Source organism: Nyctereutes procyonoides, unplaced genomic scaffold, assembly GCF_905146905.1.
Source record: "Nyctereutes procyonoides isolate TBG_1078 unplaced genomic scaffold, NYPRO_anot_genome, whole genome shotgun sequence".
Taxonomy (NCBI): domain Eukaryota; kingdom Metazoa; phylum Chordata; class Mammalia; order Carnivora; family Canidae; genus Nyctereutes; species Nyctereutes procyonoides.
In genome coordinates, this window is record NW_026575025.1 from 14,466,464 (window position 1) to 14,479,445 (window position 12,982).

A 12,982-nucleotide genomic window follows, 5' to 3' on the forward strand; every position below is an offset into this window, starting at 1 on the left:
GGAGACCCAGGGCATCCTAGAGTCCAACATCTAGTATTTGTATGAGTGACAGATGACAAATTGGAAGAGGATGTGACAAGACAGTTTCCAAAGCCATCCTGTTCTGGGCACCCCAAAGTCACTCCCTTCCCGCAGGGAGGCCCGGCCCAGCCCTCAGCCTGGAATCCAGCTCTCTGGCATCAGGCTGAGCTGGGTCAAGGTGAAACAGATGACTTTGTGGGAGCACTGCTCAGAGCCCTTGGGAAACAGACCTCGTGCACCTCTAAGAAGGGCCCAGAATGCCACATGTTCCATGCTTATTCTGTAACTTTGTATTTCATTGGATGTTTTGCTACCAGACCCACTGGGAGAAACACTGCTCTAAGTATTTCCTGCTTGCTGGGCTAGGGCATATTTGCTAACAGGCATGCCCACTTCCTTTTCATAATCTCTGCCCCAGGAACTGGAACACCATCCTCTTCAAATTACCGACAGGGAAATGGATCCGTTCGGTGTCCTACACCCAGAACATTGAGGGATCTTCAAGTGTTAATCTGGATCAACCAGCTAATCACAGATGGCAGCCTGGTAGATTTGGGAGTGTCAGCTTTGGTGGCCCCTCTGGCCCCTGCCTGGTCTGCTTAGGGAATATCTCCATCAGTGCAATGCTGCCTCCCCTTGCCCTCGTTCCTCCTCTCCCTATCCCTTACTGCCTTTGGGAGAAATAAGAAGTTGACTCCCTTGCCAAGGACCCAGAGGCCCTGTTCTTCCAGGAGGCAACAGGCCTGGCATTTCTGGTGCCCGTCTTCATATATGGTGTTCCCGGCCAGACCTGCTGAGGGCTGTTCATCTCCCTGGCTCTCTTACGGGCCGGGTACCACTGTCACTGTTTGGTGTTGTCCAAGCGGACATGGTCATTGTGTCCCCCTGCGCTGGCATTCTGCTCCTGGTGGTACGGGAAGAAGAAGCAGCTCCACAGAACATTTTTCAGGAGGTGAGGTTTTTATTCTACGTTATTGGTAATGACAGGAAATTGGGTCAAGATTCCTCCTCCACAATCCCATAGGAAGAATAATCGGGAGAATTATATACATCTAGAGTGGGCAGCTAAGGCTAGCTCCTCCTGGGACGTGGCAGGAGAGATGCAGGCTCAGGCCACGGGAGCCAGGCCAACCTGGTTGTTTGCCCTGTCAAACACGGCAAAGTACTGGCGGATGAAGACATCACCCAGGATCCACAGCTCTCCGGAGGAGGTGGGGAGGTTCATGCCCTGGAAGCCGCTGACACAGCTCTGTTGGCTCTGGAGAAAAGGAGGATAAAGCTGGAGATGGGGCACAGACTCAGCAGTGACAAGGTGCTGAGTACAGAGCATCAGGGCCGGCGGGCCACCACAAGGCACGTGCACGGAAGAGCTTCCTGGCTTGTGTCCGGGGACTTGGCTCTTATTGGCCGGGGGCGGGTGGCGGGGGGTCTGCCTGTATAAGCTGTTTTCTCTCCTATTGGTTTCCAGGTACTACTAGACATTTTTCAGTGTTTCTGGTGGATGTCCAAACCTTGACATTAGCGTAAGAGCTAAGAGGTTTAGGGAGAAGTCAGCTACTGTGAAGAATTTTGGAAGCCCTGATGACACAGCCTTTTCCCATTCTGACCCCATCCAGTGGCAAAACAGATCACTGTTCGTCCTTTTCATTTACTACTGCCTACGGGCCACCACCTTGGCTGCACGTTAGAACCACCTGGGGAGTTTTGGAACCACCCCCTCCACCACTACCCCTGCTAATTAATCAGCATCCCTGGGGGACAGCCTGGTAATACATACTTCTTGCTGAATGACATTGACCCACTGGGTCAGTGAAGCATTGTCCTGTGGCTCATACTCTACCAAGTAAAGATTTGTTACTTGGTAGAGACAGTGGGAGCATCATAAACCCTGACCCTATGGAATGTATGGTTTCCATTTGCTCAACACTTTGTAGCTTTGATGTGGTGGATCCTTCTCAGTTACCCTAACCACATTCTGAGGGTGGAGAACACTGACATCTCTCATTTCTAGACCAGGAAACTGAGGGCCGGGAGAGGTTGCAACTTGCTTGGAATCAATGAGCTAGTTATTGAGACCCAGGGCTTGGACTCAGGTGTCCAACCAGAAATTCTCTTTTCCTGCCACCTGCCTTTGCCTCCCCTTTTCCCTTGGGGGGCCCTGCGTCCACATTTTCATTCATACATTCATTTTAAATGCATTCTTTCTCTCTGGAGGCTGTCCAGAACAGAAGTCAGCTTCAGCCTGTGGAAGTATACTTTCTCTTGTGCGAAGTCTGGGGGTAGAAGGGTGCGGTGGTATGTGGCCACAGTCTCTGCAGGCACATGTGGTGCCTGGACCAGAGCCTCCTTACCTGTAGGATGTAGGCACTGGGAGGCAGAGGGTACTGGATGCCGTTGATGGTGAAGACGATGTCAGGCAGGCTGTTGATGGCTGAGCAGCTGATCACCATCTAGAAAGAGTGATGGTTAGAGGACTTCTGTTTCTTCTACATGGCAGACCTACCACTTGGGTCTAGAACAGGAAAGTCAGGGCTGGACTCACCTGGCCGTATGAGTCCTCGCTGGCTCCAATGTAGCTCTGGATGTTGGCAATGGCATTGGTTGGGCCAGCCAGCAGAGAGGTGCCTGTGTCAACAATGGCCTGGCAGCCACCACTGCAAGCGATGGCCTGTCCGTTCATGGTAACACTAAGGATGAGATGCAAGTAAGGGTCCCCTGAGTCCCCAGGGTATATCTCCCCAGGGAGGAACCAGGTGTCCCCAGAGGGTCCCTCCTTCCGTCCATTGGCCAATACATGAAATTCCAGCAGCTCTTATTCATGCATGCATTCTGTTACTCAACAAATATTGACTGAGTGCCTGCTCTGAGCTAGGCATGGGAGATGCAAAACCAGACAGCTACATGGTTCTGGGCTGCAGAGAACACACAATCTGGCTGGAAAGATAGGTTATGATTGAGTAGGAACAGGAGGAGCAGGACACATGGCAGGGCAACAGAAGCATAATCCAGGGGGAGAGTGGTGGTGCTGAGTGGCTAGGGATGGCTTCTCAGGGAAGCAGAGCCCCAGAGGCTGCTAAGGAGGTGCAGAGCTGCAAGAGGACATCATGGGCAGAGAGTGATGGAGATACGGAGCACAGGCAGGAGGTGAAAGAGGTGATGAAGTTTTAGCATGGCTGGGGCAGACACATGGTGACCAGCATGTGCCAGGTTGTCCAGGACCATCCTGGTTTTAGTACTACAAGTCTGGCATCCCAGGAAACTGCTCATTCCTGGGCAAACCTGGGCAGTTGGTCCCCCCAGCAGGCCAGCTGGGTGATGAGCAGTTGGGGAAGGAGTCTGTGTGGGGGAGGGGCAGGCCCCAAAGGGGAAAGTGGAAAGGATGCCCTGAAACAATTCAGCCCCTTCACCCTGGGGTGGGAGGGGCATGTATCAGTTCAAGGTCCCTTAAGTGCTGGGATGTGTGGATATGTATGCTGGTAGGTTGTCTTTGACCAGAAGGGAAGTGGCTGTCTCACTGTTGCAGAGCATCTGGGGGTCCCAGGCAGCTCTGCTCCTCCAGTGAGTTACTTTCCTTGCGGTCTCTCTGGCTTGGTCAACTTGTATGTTCTTCCCTTGGGGTACATTTCTCTTGTTGGCTGTTCTGGGGGGTGATTCTGGAAAGCTCAGTTACCTACGAGTCTATATGGAAAAGAGATCTGCCCATGTCAGGATGTTAGTCATCCATGGTGCTCTGACCTGTCCACGGTGATCTGCCAATAACCCTCGACAGAAACGGGCACCCAGTTCAGGTTTCCACTGTAGTAAGAAGAATCGATGCCACCAAACATCACCACGCTGCCACTCTGGTCATCGCTATGGAAAGTGGGGGTAAGAGATAGAAATTCATTCATTCATTCATCAACCTGAACATCTCTTAGGTGCATCCTGAGAGCCACCCTCGATTGGGTTCTTGCTAGTGCCAAGAGCTGTGCCGAGGGTATGACAGACAGAGTCATTATTTTTATTCCCACTTTACAGTGAGGTTCAAAGACATGAGGCAACTTGCCCCAGGTCACACAGCCAGGGAGTGCCCAGGTCCTTCTGGTTCCAACATGTGTGGTTTCTATAGCATATTCACTCTCATTGCTGTGAGGACCTCAATGAGAGAAGTGAATGCATGGCAGTGTCCGCTTGTCTGCTCTCAGCCAGGAGCAGTTTCCAATTTGCTAACGTCTAGGATGTTTTTGATCATCATGGTTCTGCCGGGTACAGGGGTGCTCCCGGTAGCTAGTAGACAGAGGCCAGGGAAGCTGCTAAATATCCCGCGATGTACAGGACAGCCTCTGTGAATGCACAGAATTCTGTGGTCTGTAACGTCCAGAGTGCTGTGGTAGAGAAAATCCTGATCGGGTGGAGAGATGAAGGAAATGCCTAAGTATCCATAAAGGCAGGTTATGTGTAGGAGCAGATTGGAATATTAAGTGGGCAAGAGGAAAAACAAATGAATGGCTTCTCCTATTGTAAATTGCAGGAGTTCTTGGAACGGGGACATTCACTTTCTATATCTCTGCAGTTTGGGGTGAGATAGGGAAGCAAAGGTGAGTGATGATAAGAAATAAACCATGGAAGAACTGGCCACGGATAAAACAATCCCCACTCACTTAACCCCACCCTACCTCCCTGCAAACGTCTGACCTTACAATGTAACCCAGTGAGGTCGAGATTACAGCAGAACAGTTAGCAACTCAAGAACAATGTCGAGCATGACAAATTGCTTCAAGAGAGAACGATTTGTCAGAGGAAAACTGAGTGTCTCAAGAAAACTGATGACACCCTCTTATATTCTTGCATAAACCTTTACTCAACCAACCCTTGGCTTATTCTTTATTCATCCTTAGAATTAACTCAAAGTCACTGGCAGAACCTAGGTTTTGTTAACTAACAGAAGAAATTTGCTTTCATCATTTAAAAGTTCCCTTGTTCAGGATATAAGTCCTATTTTCTTTTCTTTTTTTTTTTTTTTTGCTATGGAATGTTGGCCTCCATTTTAAGTGGATTCACTAAATCCACTTCTGGGGGCCAGCAATGAGAGGACTGGTGCTGGGGAGCAAACGGCTAATGACATTCAATTGTGTAAGTCAAGGTGACAAAACTCACACTGGTAAAACAAGATGAATGGAGACAGTTCATCAGGGAGGGATTTGGCACCGTCTCTAAGATTTACCTCTTGAGACCTAGACATTGACCTTTCAAATCCCTTGCTTGCCGAAATCCTATCCACCTGCTCAGCCCTGGACAGCCCCGTGCTATGGTCATGACTTCCCTGCCCAACTTACCCACTTAAGTAGACTGAGAAAAGGTCTTGGGAAACCAGACCTTCGTTCCACATGTTGTCAAAGACGGGTGTAGCTCCAGAAGCTGAAATCTGAGGGTAGGCCAGACCCAGGATGCCGTCGAAGGGAGCATAGTACAGGAAAGAGCCGGGCTCAGTCTCGCTCAGGCCAAAGATCTGATTGGTGTCTGCGATGCCTCCAACCTGAATTGGGGGAAACCAAGATTTTCACCATCAGCACATGTTGATTGAGCGCAGTGGAGTGCCAGCCCTGGGCTCAGAGCGTCCCTGTTTCATTTCAAGTAGGACCCAGCTTCCAGGGTGGCAGTCTGGAAGGGAGAAGGACTGGCCCTGGGAATGCTTGTTATTCTGCTGGAAGTAACCATTGCGATGGATCTCCAGATGGCCATAGTCTGCGACGCAAAGTGAGGATTTGCTGCAGATGGTCTCTATGTGTATGTTTCTAATGACTGGATGCAAAGCCGACTACAGACTAGTCAGAGAGCCCTTGACCCGTGCTGCACCCTGTGGGGGCAGGGGGTGGCCCTTTGGAGTTCTCCTGACTCAGGGGGGCTGCAGGTAGGAGAATGAGTGGGGGAGGAGGTGCTGAAAGAGAACTGAGACTTTTTGTCTTCTGCTCCTTTCCCCTACCTAACACTTGACTTGGGGGTACTGAGGTTGGCTTATGGCTTCTGGTGCCCCACCCCCTTACCCACTACTGCCCCACCTAAAAATGTCTGTGATGTCCTTTCCACTTTCCCCTCCTGCGATCCCTCTCAGGTTACTTTGTGGTCACTGAGACCCATGTTGCTTGAATAAGCTAGCTCGGCAGGGGGTGCGCTGTGGTGACCAGGGTCCTGGGAAGATGGCTTCAGGGCTGGGTAGGATTGGGAGGGCAAGCTGGCAGGTGTTCACCTGGACAGTGTCGTATCCCAGGATGCCTGTCATGCTGCCGGTGCCATAGGCAATGGAGACTGGCCGGTTGGTGCCCTGGTATGTGGAGGACTCCTGAGGGTTGAAGCGGTTGTGGTTGGCTGCCAGGAAGAGAAGTAACAAAGTCAAACTTGAAAAGCTGAATGAGACTCATGGGCTGAGAATGTCTTCTTAGGGTGGGTGCCTTGGTTCGGGTGGGAGGGTGGGGGCTTTGGAGGAGAAATGTAACCTTTCCCCCAGACTTTAGAGCCTAAGTGTTCCCAGGTACCACTTCTGGCTCGTTGGGCCAGTCCTCCCAAGGACCCCCAGGCAAACAGTGAGCAGAGCAGGCTCCCAGCTGCCCATGGTGCTAAGCACTGTCACACTTCTCTCTGCCGGGGACTGAACTCCCGAGGGCGGGGACCGTGTGTAAGTTACCCCTTATCCCTGGGCACCTAAGCCCAGTGCCTGGTATGTAGTAGGTGCTCAGCAAACGCCTGTTGGGTGAATCCCTGAGTGACCCCCCCAGGCTTGAAGATGGATCTATTGGAAGCCCCTGGGTGTTCTGGGCTCCCAGGTGGGGTGGTGGCAGGGAGCCCCCTGGGCAGGGCAGGTCCAAACACTCACAGCAGGCAGGACTGGAGCAGTAGACTGAGGGCACCCACAGGTTGGAAGAGCCGGTGTCAAAGATGACGGTGAACTCCTGAGGAGGAGTGCCGATGCCGATGGTGCCAAAGTACTCCATCTGTCAGGGCGGGGGAGCGTACAGTTCGCGGTTGGGGCCTCCCCCGGGACTCTGCCGGGTCTGCTGCTTGGCCCACCCTCTTGCCTTGCCCTTCACTGTTCTCCTAGCCTTTCTCTCCCTGTCCAACGCATCCATCCTCTAAGACCCAGCCTGGCCTCCCCTCCTCCTGGGAGTCTCCCCGATTGCTCCCCTGCTACCCTCTGTTCTCCTTTAAGCACCACAAACACCCAATAATAATCTGCTGTCCTCTCTTCAGCTCTTGTCTTGTGTATCTTAGTCTCGTCAGCCTAGAGGATGCACGTTCTCAGAAAGGGCTAGAACCCCACGTACCCATCAGGGTAGATGCTGAAATGCCTTTTCATTGAATCGCTGGTGGGGAGATAAACGAGTCACCTAATGATGGGAACCCCTCGAGATGTCTGCCTCCTAAATCTAGGTATGTGTAGCAGGTTCAAGAAAGGACACAGTCAGGTTTGTTGGTCTCAGGGGTGGCATTATCTCCCTTGCCAGCTCTGTTCCAGCCCCACTGGTCTTTCTATTCTTTGATGATAACAAGCTCATTTCCCTCCCAGGGCCTCGGCACTTGGTATTTCTTGTGCTAGGCAAAGTTTATTCTAGATCTTTCCTTGGCTGGCTCCTACTTGTCACTCATTCAGAGCCCCAGTCAAATGTCACCTCTGCCAAGAGGCCCTCCCTGATTACTTTACCTAAATTTGCCTCTCCCTCATTTTTCTTCTTCCTTTTACTCTAATTAATTTTTCTTTGTGACCCTTGTCATGACCAGAAATTATCTTACATATTTCTTTGTCTCTTCTTTGTCTTGCCCTCTAGAATATAAGCTCTATGAACTTTACTTATTCACTACCATCTCCTTAGCTCCTTGCACAGAGCCTCTGGCACATAGTAGGTGGTTTATAAATATTTGTTAAGTGACCAAGTGGGCTGACTTTACCAAGCTCTGACTAAGGGTCAGGCCCTGGGCTGAGCACTCCAGAAAACATTATTGCCTTATTCACTTGCAGCGACACCCTGATGGTAGATATGAGTGGCTCTGTTTTACAAAGATGCTGAGGCTCACTCAAAATTCAAATGATTTGCCCAAGGACATGTGGGCAGGAAACATTTGAGCCTGGCTTTGCACCAGGTCTGGCAGATTTTGTAGGCTAAACTCTCAACAACAGGCAACCTGGTTTCATACCCTGGGCCTAATGCCATTCACACTAGGGACACATAATATCTACTGAAGGACAGGTGTGGCCATTGAATCTCAAATGAAAGAGTAAGAGTGATCTTTCTGAAGCTCCAATCTGGGCGTGTCAACCCTCCTGGTTAAGACAATTCAGCAGCAAGCCATCATGAGACTCGTCTTTGGCTCCTCTCACCCACCCCTCAGGGCTTGCTTGTGCCTCTCTCTCCTTCTCTGCTCTCCATGAACTCCAGCCTCCTTTCCTCAAATGCACTCTGTTCCCCTCTGTCACGGGGTCTGGCACAAGCTGTCAACCCTCTGGGACTCTCTCCTGTCCCCTAGAAAGCCCTGCTCTACCTTTGCTGTTTGCTCTAACCACTTCCCCATAGTTTGAGTGAGACCCTCAAGTTTGAGTGAGATCATAGTTTGACCGAGCAGCCCTCGGCCTGCTTTACTTGGCATGGTTTGTGAGGCTCCCTGATTACTGTCTGTCTCTCCTTATAGAACGAGTGTGAGCAGCATGAGGGCAGGGGCTGTGCCTGGTTTTGCTCTGCACTGGGCCAAGCACAGTGCCCGACACATAAGGAGGTGCTCTGGACGCATAGACACTGGATGAATGAACCAAAGAACAGATGAAAGCTATGGCTCTGATTGCAAGTCTTCCTGCAACCCCCATGCCTCTGAGATCCTGGGAGCAGCCACCTAGGTTACTGCCTGGGAACCCTAGCCCATCCTCCAAGACCCCTGGGAGCCCCTCTCTCCTCCAAGGCTGCGTCCTTGGAGCTGCCCCACTGCCATCCCTGGGGACTCACATCCATGTAGTTCTTTAGGGACTGAGTGGCCAACACAGTAGGCTCTTGGGGAAAGTACTTGCTGGCTGGGTTGGGGCTCTGGTTCTTCAGGAAGTCATTTAGGAGGCCATGCTCGATCAGGGTCCGCCTCAAGGACTTCTTTTTGACCAGGGGAATCCTGTGGCAAAGCAGTTGCAAACAGGTTGTTTGGAGGAGGAAGAGTAATTAGGCAAGGAATCTGCTCATGGGGTACTCTGGAAGCCTCGGAAAGAAAAGGAAGCTGGCCCAAGAGAGGAAGAAGGAGGGAAGCCAAGAGGAGAGATGCTTCCCTTTTGGGCACACTAATGCAAAGAGGTGAAGTGGTTGCCCAGAGTCACCAGCCCGGTGCTGGAGCTGAGAAGCCAGCCTGGGAAGGACTTTAGACTTGTGTCAGCAGCACTGCCTCTCCCAAAGGGCAGAGAGACAAGAAGGGAGGCTGGAGGTGGTGAAACAGAAAGGATTTGGATGAGGGAAGAAGGAAGACAAATGCAAGGGAAAAGAAAGGAAGGTGACAGGCAGCAGAAGGAAGAGCCTATGGAAGCTCTTCGGGGTGCTGCGAGTCCCCCAGACTCACTTGATGATAGTGCACTCAGAGAGTGCCACCAAGGTGATCAGCAGCAGCCACTTCATGGTTCTTCTCAGGTCCCAATCTCCAGAGAAGGGTAGATGGGTGGAAAGTGTACAGAAGCAGGCAGGAGTTGCTCCTTATATACAGTCCATGTTCTTAGGGATCAGCCTTATCAGCCTTCAAATGTCACCCATAATTGTAACCCCAAACAGAAAATTTCCCGATAAGATTGTCCCCGCCCCTCAGCTCTGATCTGAGAAGTTTCCAGTTGAGTAGATTTCCATTGTAACCATACCCCACAGTTGGGATGGACCTGCAGAGAGCAAGCTATGGAGCGGTGGCTTATTACTTAAATAATGGAATTCATTAAAACTTGACAAGCTGAATGTTTTGACAGAATTGGTCTAAAGTGCACTTAACATTGAGCAGATGGCAAGGGGGGCTCATTGTACCCTGATCTGCCCCTGTGGGATGGACGGTGGGATTCTCGGAGGACAGTTCCCCACTCAGTGATGAACCATGTTTCTGGAGCTGCTACCCCAAAGCACGGGCCTAGGTCAGTGATTCAGACCTCAGGACACATTTCCACATAGAAATGTCCTCATATGGAAATATAGGGTGTCAAATTAGCCTACGGCCCTATTATGTTCTTGTTTCTCATGGCAATTGGGCTGACTCTTGGGAAAGTGGTGTGTGCAGCACAGAGGAAGAGGAGGGAGAGGAACAAGTGGGAGAATACTGCCTTCCTTTGCTGGAGGAAGCAAGCTTGAACCAGGCTGGGTTTGTCATTGGAATCTGCACCTTCCACATTCTTACCCCTTCTCTCCCTAGGGCTCCTCTCTCACCCTCTCAGGTGGCTGGAAGCCTCCATCTTGAAGATCTAGAGTCTGTGTCTCCCAGGTGCTCCATGCTTAAAATATGATCGAATCAGCTACAGTGGAGCAAAGCTATCCGGGCAAATTCATACTAGCACGTGAATGACTTCAAAAAGGGTCCTCTTTAAGAAAAAAAAAAAAAAAAAGAGGATCCTCTTATTAGAAGAGGATACTTACCAACTCACAGGATTCTCTACCTTGTGGGATTTATTCAGTTGACAAAATGGAGAGAAAATTTTGATTCAGAAATTGTAGGGGAGGGAGGTCAGCAGCAAGCCCTATCTGTGGGTCTTGTTTTGAAATCAGATTCCCTGGGCCACCCCTGTTTTTTCCAAATCAGGAGACATGGATTTCATGAAAGCTCCAAATATCCCCCAGTGCCTCTGGGTGAGTGTGGAGCCGTGGGCAGTGTGGATCAAGGTTGGGACCAGGGGTGGTTAGTCCAAAGCACACTTGCATTTCAGACTTACCTCTTAAGACATCTCTGTGCCCCAAATGTGGATCCTTGCACCATAATCTCCACATTCAGGTATTTTGATATCTGCTTCCTGTCTTCTCTCTTTCTTCCCCCTCCAGACTTTCTCACCCTGACTTGTAAACTGATCTCAGCACTTATGTGGTCAAGCCTATGGTCCGACAGATGCTTGCCTAAGTTCTGGAAGCATTAGATAAAACCCCAGGCTCAAAGCTGCCACTGGCCAGGAGGGAGTATGGGTTGGGGGCTACTCATCAGGACTTCAAGAGGGTCTTGCACTGGGTGGTGGGTACATGGGTGCTCATTATTCTTTATACTTGATGTATCTGAAACCATTCATAATAATTTTTTAAAAAAATTTTTTCAGAGAGAGAGGCAGAGACACAGGCAGAGGGAGAAGCAGGCTCCATGCAGGGAGCCCGACGCGGGACTGGATCCCGGGACTCCAGGATCACGCCCTGGGCTGCAGGCGCCACTAAACCGCTGTGCCACTGGGGCTGCCCTCATAATAAATTTTTAAAAAAGAAAGGAGGATCAAGCCTTTTGCACCCACTTCTCAATTTAGACATGAAGGGAAATGTGGGTGGGCGATAGCAGGGACCATCAGGATTGAGATGCAATGAAGGAATGAAGATCATGCATGTTTTATTCATCTTTCATTTCCCTCAGTAGATTATATGGTGCATGGAGTGTTCATCACCATGTTTTGATGAATCCCAGGCAAAGCTGGGCTTAGTTAAGAGCAGGTTGTAGGGGGTACCTGGGTGGCTCAGTGGTTGAGCATCTAGCTGCCTTCAGCTCAGGTTGTGATCCTGGGTCCTGGGATCAAGTCCCACATCGGGCTCCCTGCATCGAGCCTGCTTCTCCTTCTGCCTGTTTCTCTGCCTCTCTCTCTGTGTCTCTCATAAATAAATAAAGAAATAAAACTTAAAAAAAAAAAAGAGCAGGTTGGGAATGTGGCTCCAAGTGGGGTCATGATTCCGTACTTAGCCATTCTGCTAACTGACCTGGGGCAGCATGTTCCATGTGTTTCTCTCCATTGGCAGTTAGAAGACACCAAGGAGCTTGGATTTATTGATCTCTTACTCTTAGCTCACTCTGCTAAGTAATATTATTATCCACGTTTGATGGATGAGGAGACTGAGGCACAGAAAATTTGTGACACTTGCCTGAGGGAGCTTGAATCCTGGCCCTTCTCTGTTGCTCCTTGTGCCTTCTCCCTCAGTCCCTGGACTGGAGCTTACTGCAGGCTATAGGTGAATCTTATGAAGAGTTCTGGATCCAGGGTCTAGGTAAGGACCTTAGTACTGCCTCTGAATGTCTGTAAGACCTGGGACTAATGGGGATAATAGTCCTACCACTTTCATGGGATCGTTGTGAGGATAAAACATGGAGTGCTAACAAGCCACACACTTTTTTTTTAAGATTATTTATTTTAGAGAGACAGCACATGCACACATGAGCAGGGGTGGGGGGGCAGAGGGAGAGAGAGAGAATCTCAAGCAGACTCCATGATGAGTGCAAAGCCCGACTTGGGGCTCAATCCCACCACCATGAGATCATGACCTGAGCCAATACCAAGCATCAGACGCCTAAACGACTGCACCACCCTGGTGCCCCTAACCAGCCACACTCTTACGATGGCTAAAATGAAAGCAACTGTCAACTACGGGTGCTGGTGGGGATGCTGGGCCACCATTGCAGGTGGACATGCAAGAGGCATAGCCCCTTTGGAAAATGACTTAGCAGCTTCTTGTAAAGTAAACATGTACTTACCATTTGACCCAGCAATCTTCCTCCTGGGTATTCACTGAAATACTGGGTTTCTATTCACTGAAAAGAAATGAAAACCATATGTCCCCACAAGGACCTGTACACAGATGTTTGTTACAGCTTTTTTTCATAATTGTCAAAAACTGGAAACAACTTGGAAGTCCTTCAGCTGTTCCCTGGATATGCAAATGGTGGTGTAGCCACTTGACAGAAGAGCCCTCAGCAACAGAAACAAAGAGCTGCTGGTTGAATCTCATAAGCATCATGCTGAATAAAGGAGGTCAGA

The 12,982-nt window shown here is 50.3% G+C and overlaps 1 protein-coding gene across 1 annotated transcript; it reads right to left on the reverse strand.

Annotated features, from left to right (window-relative positions):
* Window positions 1–1,129: 1,129 nt before the first annotated feature.
* On the reverse strand, window positions 1,130–9,635 carry LOC129503141 (pepsin A). The gene is made up of 9 exons (XM_055315114.1): window positions 9,580–9,635; window positions 8,988–9,144; window positions 6,872–6,989; window positions 6,248–6,366; window positions 5,337–5,536; window positions 3,757–3,873; window positions 2,564–2,708; window positions 2,373–2,471; window positions 1,130–1,279 (listed from the first exon to the last, which is right to left on the reverse strand). Exons 1-9 carry the CDS (start codon window positions 9,633–9,635, stop codon window positions 1,130–1,132), a joined length of 1,161 nt encoding a protein of 386 aa, XP_055171089.1.
* Window positions 9,636–12,982: the final 3,347 nt, after the last annotated feature.